Source organism: Corvus brachyrhynchos, unplaced genomic scaffold (genome assembly GCF_000691975.1).
Source record: "Corvus brachyrhynchos isolate BGI_N302 unplaced genomic scaffold, ASM69197v1 scaffold18, whole genome shotgun sequence".
NCBI classification, from domain to species: Eukaryota; Metazoa; Chordata; class Aves; order Passeriformes; family Corvidae; genus Corvus; species Corvus brachyrhynchos.
Genome location: NW_008246064.1, coordinates 2,602,634 through 2,617,506, shown reverse-complemented (window position 1 = coordinate 2,617,506; position 14,873 = coordinate 2,602,634). Strand labels below are relative to the sequence as shown.

Sequence of the window (14,873 nt, the reverse complement as noted above, 5' to 3'; positions counted from 1 at the left end):
CCTTGCAGTGGTGCACGAGAGAGTTTTCCGTGTCACGGGCACACTTTCCCCGGCCTTTCCTTTGATTTCACACCGGCAACGGACGTCAGTGGCACTTTGTTATGTCTGACACTGACTTGTAAATTACCTTCAAAATAAGAGTTTTAAAAAGGGGTAAAATATGTTTTTGCAAAAGGGATAAAATGCATTTATCAAAGTAGGAAATGTGGTTCCATGACTATGACTTTTTCTGAATTATTTTAAATACTTTTAGGTCTGTAAACCTCGAAAATATATGTTACATTCTGATTTTGGCATTCAGAGAAATCCTGAGAAAATAATTACCTAAAGTTTGGGAATTGGGATTCCATGACTATGACTTTATTTGAATGATTTTAATTTATCTTTAGCGCTGTCAACCTTGAAATTATATGTTACATTCTGATTTTGGCCTTCAATGAAATCCTGTGAGAAAATAATTATCTACAGTTTGGGATGAAGACAGGAAACATCCTGGGTTTTTACTTAATAAATAAATTTTTAATGGAGCATGTGTAGGAATGTCAAGGGGAAATTCCCAGCTGGCTTTACCCTGACCACATCAATTCAACTCCTGCTTTGTCACAAACAAAATACCGTCTTTTTAAAATAAAAGTAATTGTGCCAATTGTCAAGAAACATGGATATTTGTATAGATGGATTTCCCAAGTCAAATAAGAAGCCTGGATGTGTGTAAAATAACTAAGTTTTAGCTGATGATCATTCAGGCATTCTCTCTACCTCAGTAGCAATACCAAAATAAGGATGGAGTCACAACAATTGAGATCAGCATATTTTATGCTGAAGGAAAAGAGCTTCTTTATGACCCGCAGAATTAATCTGTGGATTTTATTGCCATAACTCTCCCAGAATATAGTGCATTGCTTTTCCTCAAAGCTAGATTAAACATTTATTGATGTACAAAGTAGTGTTTGCAATTCCATTATATCTGCAGGATAAAAAACGACCGCAGTTACAACCTTTATCGTTTAGGCCGTCAACCAATCCCTAATTCAATAATTCCACGGGTTAGGAGAGAGTGAACTTAGTTTGGGGAGACATTACTCCATAATTATGGGTACTGCAGTTTCAGACTTTTCTCTTTGGTGTCACAACATATCACTGGGGGTCACACAGCACCACTATAAATGTGGACACCTGGAGGGCTTTTTTCTTTTCTTCTTCTTTTCATGGCCAATGTGGTGTATAGATGGTATGGATATATTACAAGGAATAGCAAATGGAAAATCTTATCTGACTACTGGAATATGTTGCCCAGGTACATTTTGGAGTCTGTCTCTTTAGAGATATTCAGAAACCATCCAGATGTGGACCTGGCTGCAGGTACCAGAGGTGGGGTGGACAAAGGGATCTCCAGAGGTCCCTTCCAACCTCAACCATTCTGTGATTCTGTCACCTAAATAGTGCAGTAATTCTAACTTCTAAAATTCTACCTAGTGATGACAGTGACTTCTTTTCTCCTCTACAGCTGTTTCATTCAAGCCTAGCTCTACCAAACTTTTGCTTCCCACAGGTTTAGTTGATATATTAATGTTTTTTTGCCGTGTAAAAAATCACCTTGAAAGGACTCAGAAAATACAGAGCTGTATTTATGGTTGGGAAACAGTTTGGTTTTGTTTTTCTGTAAGATTTAGAGATGTTGTGCCTAACGAAAAGAAGCAATTGCATTTAAATTTAATTGTATTTAAATATAATTGTACTTTCCTCTTCAGGGTGCGCAATGACTTCGATGTGCTCACAAACCGCCTGATTGGCAGCCATGGCTACTGCACTCAGGTGAGTCAGAGGTACAGTTTTGGGCTGTCCTGTGCCTCTTCTGTGAACTGACGTCTGGGATGAGATGGCATTTCTTATTTTTAAGTCCCAGAGTCAAGGAATCACAGAATGGTTTAAGTTGGAAGGGACCTTAAAGTTCATCTTGTTCCAAACCTTCCCCTAGTTCAGGCTGCTCCAAGCCCTATCCAGCCTGTTCTTGAACATCTCCAGGGACGGGAAGTCCACATCCTCTCAGGGCAACCTGTGCCAGGGCCTCACCATCCTCACAGTAAAGAATTTCTTCCTAATATCCCATCTAAACCTCCACTCCTTCAGCTGAAGGCCATTTCCCCTTGTCCTGTCACTCCATCCACTTGTGAAATGTCCCTCTCCAGCTCTTTTGGAGCCCCTTTAGGTATGGGAAGGCTGCTATAAAATCTCCACCAATTTCCTTTTGTGTTTTCCCTTATCCCCATAACGTCAAGCTCCTTCATCCTTTATTCTTTTTCCTCATGTTTTGGCACATTGTTGTCTTTGCTTTCAGAGGTTCTGCTTTTCAGGCTGGTTTTCTGGCCTGCGCGTTCCTCTACCTGTGTGTCCATGTCCTCACACTCCTCTGATCTGCCTCTTTTGGACTCCTTGGTTGATTTTAGTGCTGAGATATCGCTGTGTTCCCTCCCTGCCCTTTCAGAAAGGTGCCTGAGGTTCCATGTCTGATACTACAGCTCCTCAGTGATTCCATGATTCTATCTATTGCCCTTCTGGCTGCCAAAGACAAGCTTCATGTTCTTCTCTTGTTGCTAGAGGACTTTTGTACTGTGACCACACAATGGTTCCTCAGGAAGGTGGTGGAACACCCCTGGTGGATTAGAAATACTAAAAACATCTGTAAGAACCTATAAACTCTGGGGAATCCTTCAGGAGAAACACAGAGCTATAATTGTGTGCAGTATTTTTAAGACCAATTCCAAACTGGCCATACCAGAGTTATTCATGTCTTTGGACATGGTAATTCACAGTATTTTTTCTGGAAACTTTTCTCTTTGTTATTTCCCCTCCTGTTTCTAACCATATGTTATTTATTAATAGTGAGCTGTTCACTGCTGCAGCACAGCCTGCTCTTAGCTCTGGTTTCATGCTGTTGCACCCCAGCTGGCCCTGGTGGGATGTTAGCTAAGAAAAATACCCCATATCTCTGTTCTTGAACTTCAGGCATGCTCACATGTGCACATGCCCCCCTGTCACGTGTGTTTAGCCTCTAACACACCCTGCTTCCATTGGAGAGGAAATAATCAACAATCATCTCTAAGAATCAGTATCTTAGTGATCTGGATCCATATGGGTAAAAGTCTTACTGAATGAGACTTTAGTTCATGCAGAAATAATGATAATTTAACAAATCATGTCCAACATACAAAATACATCACTAAGCACATACAGAGATGTCATACAGTACTGTACAGGCTTTGAGTTTTTATCATTCATGCCATACTTTTCATTGTAGAGAAGAAGGGAAACCAAAATGTTTTCATTAAAAAAAATCCCCAAACCCAAGACTTACATGAGGTGTTTGAGAGTTGGATGTGAGAGTAAATTGATTATCAGCCGTTTGCCTCTGGAAGGATGAAAATTGAAAACTCCTTCAATATTTGGGCTTCAGCAAAGCTTTCAGTACTGTCTCTCACAGCATCCTTCTGGACAAAAAGTCCAGCACACAGCTGGCAAAGGTTTTTTTCCCCAGCGGGTGCTGGGGCACTGCCCAGGCTCCCCAGGGAATGGGCACAGCCCCAGGGCTGCCAGAGCTCCAGGAGTGTTTGGACACCGCTTTGAGGGACAGGGTGGGATCATTGGGGTGTCCTTTGTAGGGCCAGGAGTGGGACTGGATGATCCTTGCGGGTCCCTCCCAACTCAGGATACTCCCTGATTTTCTGATTTCCTCATTTTACTTCGGAAGACTTTGACCCAAATGTCTGGAATCTTTTTATAAGCAGTCCTGATCCCAACCATAAACCTAAAGCAACCACGTAAATTAGGGGTCATGTAGATGTGTAACTCTATCAATCCTGAATCAGTCTTGTGCTGATGTTCAACTACTGTTTGGTTTTTGTTTTGTTTTTGTTTTTGTTTTTTTAACATGTCCCAAACAGGAATTGGTGAACTTGCTTTTGACTGGCAAAGCTGTGTCCAATGTTTTCAACAACGTGATAGAGCTGGACTCTGGGAATGGCAACATCACCATTCTGAAAGGCATCACGAGTCGCAGTGACATCGGTTTGCTGTCCCTCTTTGAGCACTATGATGTCTGTCAGGTATGTTTTCCATTCCCCTGGTTTAATTAAAAAGAAAACAATTACTTTTAAAATCAGCTTGGAGTGAATAAAGCAGCAGAGAAATTACTGCCTTGGTTCAGTTTATCTCTTCTGTGCTGTAGTGGTGATTCTATTACCAGTAAAAAAAAATTACAGACAATTCAAATAGCTGTTAATGCAATGGAATTGTTCCCTTTAATTGCTTTTGGTAGTTGTATTTCAATTGTAGTCATTATGAAAATGAAGAGATAGATTAAAACTTTAAAAGGAGTGACAGCTGTTAGTTTTCCTCGGGAAAAACTTGTGTGAGCATTTCACTAGTTCTCCATCAAGAGGAGATGGAGGATGTCAGGATGGACATGTTTCCTAAAGACCTGTTCTGTTCTAAACAGCCAATTTTGTGTTTGATGCAAGAATATTATTTGAAATTCTCTTGCTTTTATGAGATGCTAGATTAGATACTTGTAGCAGTCCCACCTGCATTTGCAGCATCATCACCTCTGTAAAAGTTTGGAAGTGATTACCAAAGGATTTGTTTGTACTGATCTGATCTAAATGTGAGACTGAAAACAAAGCTTGATTTTAACTCCTTCCCATAAGGTTGAAGTCAGCTACATTCTTCTGCTACTGGCAAATTATAACTTTTGTTATTTTTAATTAACACAATCATTTACATTATTCACCAGATTACAAAAGGCTTGAATTCAGTCAGGACAGTTTATCAGTGTACCCAAATCAGATTAATTCAGAATAGAATGGACTATAAATAAATAAGCTTCTGTGTCTGGTTCACGCTTCTTTTTCTTTTCTATAAACAATGTAAACCCTCAAAAAATGGTTATGCACCACTCCAGAATTTGTTCCATTCTCTAGTGAGGAAAATGACTCGGGAGTAGCAAAATGGTAAACGAGGTCAGGGCAGGTAAGAGCTATTTCTTACCCACCTGCCCTCTAAAAATAAAATGTTGCCCAGAGATTCAGACACCATTTTCCACTTATTCTGTAAATTATGTGGTAGAGGGGATCTGTTTCTACTGCTGTGCTCTTGCATGGGAGCTGGACTCGTGAGCCGGGATCTGTTTTTCCAGGCCAGTGACTTAATCAGTTACAGAAACTCCAGCAGACGTAGTTTCCTTTTTTTAAAGAGTCTACCCTAGTTGGGCATCTGCTGCAAATTGTCCTGGTTTTTATTAAGAACATCTGGGTGTTCTCTGCATTTCATTTCAGAGGCAATGTCTGCTTAGGACTGGGACAAAAGTCCGATTCTGGTGGACTTTGGCCCCAAACTGGGGAGTCTCCACTGTGGCTTCAGCGTGAGGAGCCAGTGTGAGGAGCCAGATTCTGCTTCCTGGTACAAAATTTAGAGCAGTTCAGGAAAAAGAAATGTCAGTGGCAGTTTGCAGCAGTGGAACCGAGAATAGAATTTGTCTTTCAAAGTGACTCTTTCATTCCTCTCAGCATCCAATTACAGTGTGGCTCTGAGGCTGGTAACTGAAACCAGCCATGGAAAAGGACTGTCATTTTTGGTTGGGTTTATTTTTTGTTTCCAGCAGTAAGAAAATCCTGAGCGTGCTATATGGTGAATCACAGACACTGGAGTCAGAAAACTCCCTTTAGGTCATATCCAGCCAATCTCTCAAGGGAAAACTCAGGATATTTTTGTGTCCTGTTATATAGCAGGGTTTCTTTTAAAAATCTGTATCTATTAAGTCCCTTTTTGCTCAGATGGTCATTTTCTCATTGATTTTAGTGCATATAACTGTCATCTTACAGTTTTACTCACCCATCTCTACTCTAAAACATGAATAAATGCAAATAAAGATTTGCAGGTCCTTGTGAATTTGGAGATTTTAATATCTACTACACAGCCCGTGTTTGGAAATACTATTAATAAATCAGACTCTTCATTTACTTAGTTTCCTCTGATTATAATTTTACTCCTAATCCAACCTGCCCCCTAAACAATTCATCCCCATCCGCTGGGCATTTGCAGCTGATGTAACAGTTCCTCCCTTTTTCATCAGCACATCCTGTCCAAAGCTTGTTTTTATTGCCCTGCTCTAGACTTGTTCCAACTGACCGACACATTTAGGATGGGCTATTCAAGATTCCAGGCCAGATGCACCAAATGCACATGGAGGAAGACTTCTCTACCATTTTATCTCATTTTTCTGACATGTGGAGCATTCTGTGTGTAATCCACAGTTCCCTTGGCGTGGCTGCTGAGTTGCAGATACTGTGAGGGCACGTGAATTAATCCTCCTGTCAAACTCCAGCAGTGGCAAATCAAAACAAAATGATCCTTCCTTCTTCTCCAGCGACTGCCTGGAGAATCCCTCTGTTCCCCACCCATTCATCTCTTCCAGTGGATCGTGTGTTGTCTTTGCTGATGAGAAAAACGTGTGCCCCAAGTAATTTGTCTGGAGTTGTTAATGTTTAACCATCACTCTCAGTCCTGACATATCACCGAGCTCCGTGGAGTTTTTGCAGTGTAATTACTTGCTGCAAATTGTTTCACAATGACAGATGGATCCATTCCATCTGTTTCATGTGCAAATGTTTAGTTTCACAGTGGGAGTCCTTATTGTAATGGGAAAAAAAAAAAGCTAAAAGTCCAATTCTGCTACTTTTCAGTCGGCAAGTTACACATCTTTGGGTTTCTTTTCTTTGTGCTAAGCCCATATTTAAGCAATATCAATTCCGTGTGATCTTACACATTTAATTTAGAAGTCCAAATCAAGATTTTAGGTTTCCTGGGATTTATTTAGAGCACTTCATGCAATAGAAACATTTCCACATGAAATTGGTGGGGGTTTCCTCTGTCTGCTGACCTGCAGGATGCAGCAGTTCAGTCTCAGGGAAGCTGAGTGGTTTCTCAGCAGGGACAAGACCTCAGAGAAGGGGATGAGGCACAGGAGTGGGCAGGACCAATTTTAGCACTTCTGGATGAGAAAATCCCTGCATTTGGGTCAGAGCCTTTGGCCTAAATGCCACATTAAAATTGCAGGTGAAAAGACTTAGAATGATGAAATTCTTTCTTTCAAAATGTCTTGTGACATTAAAAGTAGAAAGGGATGGAAACAGAGGCTCCTCGTGTTTATGCCAGGTCATTTAATAACAGTGAAAAGGGGAAAAATAATCTGCATTCTCAGGTAATAAATTTAACAGATGCTGTTACTATCATTATTATTAATAACTTGCTAATTCTTTAATAATATTAATAACCAATTAATAAACACCACAATTAACTTGAATAATGATAATAATAACAGTAATGTATAGCATTTAAATGCCATTTCCTGTTAGCAGATCTGTGCTTTGCAAGAGGGGCATTTTCACTTTGCAGAGAGGGGTAACAGGTGAATAAAAGTCAAAGTGCTTATCCCAGTAAATCTTCCAGTAAGCTCCTGGCTGAACTGGGATGAGTACAGGTCTGAATCTTTCATTTTAAAGGCAGTGTGGTGCTGGCTGATGAATTTCACCATCCTGCAGAAATGTTTTTTGAAACCACTTTAGGTGTGTGCTGTTGTATGTGAAATAATGGAAATATTCAAGGTTATTTGTCTCTTTTGAACCTTCTCTCTGATTTGTCTTTGTTTTCACCAATTCTCTCCTGCTTTAAGCTGTCCTGGCAGTTAAACCTCCTGTTGTCTGACCTCCCAAATTCACCCTACTCTGACTCCTGACAGTGTCCCAATCCCTGCCCAGCACTTCAAGGGACTGGTGCTTTTTAGTTTTTGCTTCTCTGAAAACAGAGAGGGCATTGACAAAGAAGCTACGCACATTTTCCCTGTCTCTTTTCAAAATGAAAAAGTAACAGAAATAAACAGAATTTATTCATTAAAATTCCACAGATGGGAAATATTATCTTTGGTCCTTTTGAAGAAACCACTCTGTGCTCTGACAAGGCCTGCTTGAATTATGAAATTCAGCACACATGCTCTGTCTCCTGGCACCTCACCTGGTTTTTTTTTTTTTTGCCCTGTGAAGTGTCCCTCCTATAGCCATCTTCCCAGGGAAATGTGTCTCCCAAACAATCTCTTGTCCCCATCAGATGGGCTGGATTCAAGCCAGGCCATTGGTGGGGTTGTGGAGGGGAAAGTTGAGAAAGAAGGATTTAACCACCTCTTTTGAGAAACCAGCCACAAAAACATGCAAGGGCAAACTGGAAACTGATGGTTGGCTTCAATTTTCCATTTATTTTTTGGGAATGGGGGGTAAATATTGTGCCCTGTAGATACAGCAAAGGAAGCTGCTATTTATGTAAGACTTTTGTGAGCATCACTGCGGGCAAAAACACGAAGTATATTCAAATGTGACTGAAACAAGGCTGACAAAGCATTGGCCTTTGAGAAAGTCTGTTCTTCATTCCTTGTTTTTACATCCCCCTTTCTAGCCTGGAACTGAAATTTTCTTTAATGAAGTCCTATTGTCCTCTGAGTTATGGCCAGTTATTTTTCCCAGGGGCCACTCACTGTTGATGGGGTATTGGCATTGCTTCCCTGTCAACATCCTTCCAAATGAAACAGAATGGCAGAGTTTTTGTTTTAAGACCATAGGAATAACAAAGCCCACATGTTTAGAAGAGCTCTGCGTGCTTTGCAAACAGATAAAGCAGAAAATGATGTCAGATACTGCCCACCTGTCTCTCTGGATTATAAACACCTGCATTTGGATCTGGACTTATCCCATCTCACTTTAGGTGCTTTTTAGGCTGAAAATCCTTCAGGTAAGAGTCCAGCCAACTCCCTGCATCACTAGTGAATGGCAGGGGTCTAAATTTCTGACAATACCCACCTCTTCCTTATTTGATTTTATAGCCAAAGCCTAAAGGCCAACCTGTATTAGAGGGCCTAGAAATAGATACAGAAGAGGTCAGTGGGATGAATCCTGCCCTGTCCTCGTCATTGCAGGGATATAACTCCCTGAAGTGGGCTATAAACTCTGAGGGAATGGCAAAATGCTGACATCTGAGTGAGGGTCTGAATCTCCCTCAAAATTTCTTCACTTGGTGGGACATTCCAGAAGAGCAGCAGAGTGGGACAGGGATAAAGAAAAGCTCTTGAAGCTGCCTGGCACCCTGAGGTCTGTTTTCTGTGCCACATCTGCTGCTTTTTACACCATGGCAGCATAAGGGAACTTTAATCAGAAGTCAGTGCTTTCCAGGAGTCTCTTCTTTGGGAGTCCTAGGATTTAACACATCTCTTTCTGTTCTTCTTCAGTCATGTCCTTTCCCCGCCCCCCTCCCAATTCATGATCAGAAAGATTTCCTTTTCTATTAAAAAAAAAAAAAGGATCCAAAGCTGCAGAGAAGTTACCAAGGGCTCCAGTGTAGCAGTAGTGTTTGCTATTATTTTATAAATATATGGCTAAAACCTCCTCAATTTCTGTCTCACCTGGCACAGTGCATACTCTGAATGGCAGATCTCATAAGCCTTAATTTTATTTTTCTCAAGCTGATTGAGATCAAATACTCAGCAATGGCAATAACTTTACCCTCACAGTGTCCCCTAATTATTTGCAAATACAGTAGTGATGGGGCTGACCTGGTGTTTCAGTGGGGCTGGTGGAATGGGTGACCTGGGTCAACGGGGTTCCTGCTCCCCCAAGGGCTGTTGAAGAGGTTTTTACACCGCTGACACTTCACTCTTAACACCCCTGGAACACTGTTTAATATTCATTCAGTAAAGGTCATTGCAGCTGTGGGGAATAAAACACTGACAGGACAAACAATAGGCTGCTGCCTGTAACTCTGAAAGCTTTGTGTAATTATCCTTTTGTCTGTCAATCCTACTGGATTCAGTACTACCAGAAATTCCTCAGTTTGACAGAACCCAGCCCTTCATGGAACCATTACACACTGTGATTACTTCTCAAATAAACATCTCTAGCAGCTGTATTCAAGGAAAGACACATAAAGCAAGGAATGATTGATAACTCGAAAATGAATAGTAAAATCCCACAAGCAAGGAGGTGAAATTACATGAAGTGATAAAACTCCTGGAGAAAAATGCCATCCGATTGGCCATATCCAGTTATCCTGCTTGGTTTTGATCCCACATTCTCTTGTTCCTTTTGGAATGCACATGGCAGAAGATGGCCTTGTTCAAGGGACAAATTAAAGCCAAATGGTGAGGTACCATCCACTCACTCTGGCAGATCTATTGGAATAATTTTCCAGCAATAAATACTTGTCTGTAGGTTGAGTTTCACCATCGTGTGAATACACGCCAAAGTCAGAGGTCAGATGGGGAATGAGCCCTTTGAAGGGGCTTGCTTTTGAAAACTTGATGTTTCCCAAAGATCAGAATGGTGTCCCTGAAACTTATGAGCATTTTTGAGGGCTTTGTAAGGGAGAGGATCGGGGTTAGGGAAGTCTCCATAGGAACTGGAAACATGCAGCACAAAAGGACACCTCATTCATTCCCCCCTTACTCTCCTTCCACCTGAAGGTGATTAATGAGCCTGCTTGAAAACCAATACTTGAATAGTGATAAAAATACAGCCATTGAGCCCTTATCAAAAATAGTATTTAATAAAAAGGATGCAAGTCACATATCCCTGATTTGCCTTTGGAATTCAGCCTTACAGTCGTAGGGAACACACTGCAAAGAAGGGGTCTCTGTCAGCCCCGATCTCTGTCAGGTTCTTGCTGGATCACACAGACACTGCTGAGTTTGAGCAGTTTGCTGAGGAGTCAAAACACTGGGTGTTTTGAACTGCCTGTTCTTGTCCTGCTTCCAGGTTTTATTCCAGGTCTGATTCCAGGTTTTATTCCAGGATCACTACCACCAGCCAGGCTGGTCAGGCGGCTGAGGAAGCACTCAGGCCTCACCAGTAAAATAGGGCATAATTCTGTGTGTGGGGAAGAGTCTGGAGAGTGAGTCCTGTGAGAGCTGCTGAGGGAGCTGGGGGTGTTTAGCCTGGAGAAAAGGAGGCTCAGGGATGACCTTACTGCTCTCTAGAACTCTCTGACAGGAGGGTGTAGTGAGGTGAGGGTCGGCTTCTTCCCCCTGGCAACAAGGGGCAGGACAAGAGGAAACGGCCTCAAGCTGCACCAGGGGAGGTTCAGGTCGGACATCAGCAAGAATTTCTTCACTGAAAATGTGGTCAGTTGTTGGAGTGGGCTGCCCGGGGAGGTGGTGGAGTCCCCATTCCTGGGAGTATTCAAGAAACCACTGGATGTGGCACTCAGTGCTCTGGTTGTCAAGGTGGTGCTCAGTCAGAGGTTGGACTCAATGATCCTGGAGGTCTTTTCCAGCCTAAATGACTCAGTGACTCTACTCCACTCAACAGCTGATGCTTGAAGAAGCAGCCAAAGGAATCCTCACAGCGAGGATGGTCCTTACTTTGTCAGCAGCACGGTTCCATGTTGTATTTTCTACAAAATATGTTTTGCATCTCGATGTCAAAGGCAGCAGCTAATCCTCAGCTGGTTAAATTGATGTAACCAAAACAGAGACTTCTCCCTTCCTAGGGAGAGGAGGATTTGAGCTACAATGTTTTTAGACTCTCCTTGTTGTCTCAGAGTTCATGCCCTCGCTGCTTTCTGCAAAGATTGTAATTGAAAACTACACATTTTTGGAGAATGTTCCTACAGCCCTCAATCATCTGCACAGTTTGTCCTGGCTTCGGGGGGGGGGATGGTTCATGTGAGAGAGCTGGAGTGGACGTGGCTTTGAAAGTTCTGTATCTCTCTAATCTTTGTCAAATGCTGTTTGATGAAGCTGGGAAGTTGCTTTTGCAGACAAACGTAGGAAGAACACATTTTTAGGAGGAGACTGGCTGTTCTTTTTGGCTTTGACTTATCTGCATATTAAAATATGCATGTTAGTGAGACTGAATCTTTTCATCTGTGTCCCTCTAATTTGCCATCTTTTGTTGAAACTCTGTATTTTCTTTTTTGATAACTCCTCTTACGAGTATTATTGGAAGCTTGTAAAAAAAATTCTTTACTTCTGAGCCAAGAATTTACTTAAAAAGCAAAACTGTTGTATAAAAGGCTGTTTTAAATAGATATTAGCAAAGTAATGAGTCAGGGAACAGTTACTTAATTAGCTGGAGACTTGTTATCTAACATCAGAAGAAATTCTCATTGGGGAAGGCAGCTGAATTTACACTCGTAACACTTTAGATATAAAGTCTAAACCTCAATCAAGATGAAAACACAAACTCCTTATCGCTTAGGGTGAACTCCTTATCACTTAGGGTGCTGGTTAGAGTTTTGATTGCAACAGAATTAATGTTGGCTTCTTCCTCCTGGCATTTGCCATTTGCCACTGTGCCCATGGTGAAGACCTGAGGGCTGCACTGTAGGACCTGCATGCACAAATCTCTATCTAGAAATCATGTGTAAGAATTTTTCTGTTAAAAGTCACTCACTTTCCACTAGGGGTTTTTCAGTGAAAAAAGTCCTGAGAGCAAAATGGCTGAAAGCAAAATGTTTAATTTCAGATTTCAGTTTCCCTAAGCAGTTTCTCCAAGGTATGAAGCCCAGCTGCAGTGCTGTTGGTACCCCCTTCCTCCATCCCTTATAGATTAAATCTCTGGAGTATTCTAGTTTAAAATATCTATGAATGACTATGGAAGTTGTTTTTATGCACTTTCTTACAGAATATTCAGGTTATTTATAGATACACTTTCAAAAGAAGGACAAAGGTTTAGAAAAGGCTTTTGTTAACGTTTTTTTTTCACCTGAGCCTATTTCATTTTTAAGAATAACGAAGCAAAACAAATTCTGTATTGCATTCTTCTATAGCTTAAAATACATGTTTGGACTGTGAACTAGAAGATGATAAAGTGAAGGGAATGTGTTACATTTTTTATCCAGGAAGAGATTTTGGGCTCATTTCAGTTGCCCAGGCAGGGATGTCTCATGGCACCTGAGATCCTGTAAGTCTCTTACCTGGTTTCCAGTTATTGTTGAATGGCAGCACAGCCTCCCATTGATCCAGTGTCCTATTCCTGACCTAAAATCACTGTGGTTTTGCAGCTGTTGCAGAGGACAGGCTTCTTTTGGTTCAGCTCATCTGGGATCTGATCTTACAGCTGTAAGAGCACGACAGCTGCATTTCATTACCTGCCATAACTCAAGGCCTAATACTTGCTTTATATGCTCCCTGATTTACCAGAGCTATTCTGGTCTGCTTCATCAACAGTCTATAATGAGCCTTCATTAGTGTTTGTAGATTACAATAAACAAATGATCTTACAAATTCTATGTTTTCCACAATGAATTTTTCTCTCCCCAACCCCTATGATACCCTAATATTTTCTATTTTTCTTCTAGGTTGGTTGTTACTTGAAGACCCCCAAGTTCCCAATTTGGCTGGTTTGCAGTGAAAGCCACTTCAGTGTGCTGTTTTGTTTGGAAAAGGATTTGCTCAGTGACTGGAAAACGGGACGGAGGTTTGATCTCTATTACTACGATGGCTTGGCCAACCAGGATGAAGAGATACGGTTGACAGTGGGTATGTGCAGCTCCCTGACTCTGCATTTCACCTCGGGATGGGGGCAGAAAGGAGGATCCAATAATAGAAAAAGTGATGGTTGCAGGCAGTGAATGTTAATTTCCCTAACCTGCGTAATTGGTTGTGGTGATTAATTATATTTCGCAAGGAGGTTTTGAGGATAAGCTCTTGAAAGGGTTAAAACTGATTGTGTGTCACTTTATACACACTGGCAAATGTTTCAGTGGCACTGATTCCCAAGGAACAGGTTGTGATCTCTGCCTTACTCATACTCCCAGGACCATAAAATGTATTTTACTACTCCCATTCTCCTTCACATCATCTCACATTGTTTCTACAGGCAGAAAGTGCAGGCCTCCCATTCCTCACCCTAAATGCCTGTAGGAAAATGAGCACACAGGATGAGGAAACATGAAAATCCTTGCCTCCAAGGCAAGAAGATGCCAGTAATCTGCTAAAAGAGTTTTGTCTCTTACCTGCCTGGAAGCACAAGCCTGCAAAAGGTCTTCCAGCTTGTTACACTCCTTTCAGGGAACCATGCCAAATTACACAGCTGCTTTTACAGTAACTACGTATTTCTCCAACTGGAGGGCATTTGGATGAGTATTCTGATCCTTAGAAAGCACCTACTTCAGTATGTTCTCCACCACTAAATCCCTGTTTGCTAATAATACCCTACCTACCTTTTGTTTTCTTTCCTTTGGTATTTTTACACAATCTCATCTGTGATTCTTTGATAACCACATTCCTTCTCAATCTTAAGGAGCCACTCTATTGTAGTCTGCTCTTTAGAAATAAGTTGTCTCTATTCCTTATTTGCACCGACATCCAGGTTTTTGGGCAGGATGGGTGTTGTATGTTCTGCCTGAGTCCCTGGGGCAAAGCTGTTCATGTGCTGGGAGTGCTGGGGGCTTGAGAACCTCACGAGATGTGGTAGTGAGTTCAGTCATCTTTCTGCCTGTTATTTATCCTCTAAAGAAAGCCCCTGTCATTCTGCTGTAGGGGTCACATGCTCAAAAAATGATCAGTTTTCCCAGGACTTTGGTTGCCAGCTGGTTCCCACATCCCAGATAAAATTGACATGGGTGATGAAGCTCAGCACAGGACTAGAGGCACATTTTTTCTATTGTGTTCTACCACATAACATCTGGTCCAAAACAGGTATCCTAATCTGTCTTTCCATCACCAGGAATGTTTCCAAAATCTAGAGCTGCCAAGCCCTCTAAGATCCCTGGATGAGAAATTCCCCAGAGCACGTATAAATTTTTCCCTTTGCTGTCCAGCCTGCCATGGCATTCCT

General features: G+C 41.6%; 1 protein-coding gene across 5 annotated transcripts in view; it reads left to right on the top strand.

The window, feature by feature from the left end:
* The window catches only part of FAM188B (family with sequence similarity 188 member B), a 65,375-nt gene that overhangs the window by 42,178 nt on the left and 8,324 nt on the right, over positions 1-14,873 (top strand). For all 5 annotated transcript variants that reach the window (XM_017746726.1, XM_017746728.1, XM_008643113.2 and 2 more), the window contains 3 exons: positions 1,752-1,815; positions 3,942-4,103; positions 13,393-13,573. In XM_017746726.1, coding sequence (XP_017602215.1) covers positions 1,752-1,815; positions 3,942-4,103; positions 13,393-13,573 — 407 coding nt within the window. The remainder of the gene's footprint in view (positions 1-1,751; positions 1,816-3,941; positions 4,104-13,392; positions 13,574-14,873) is intronic.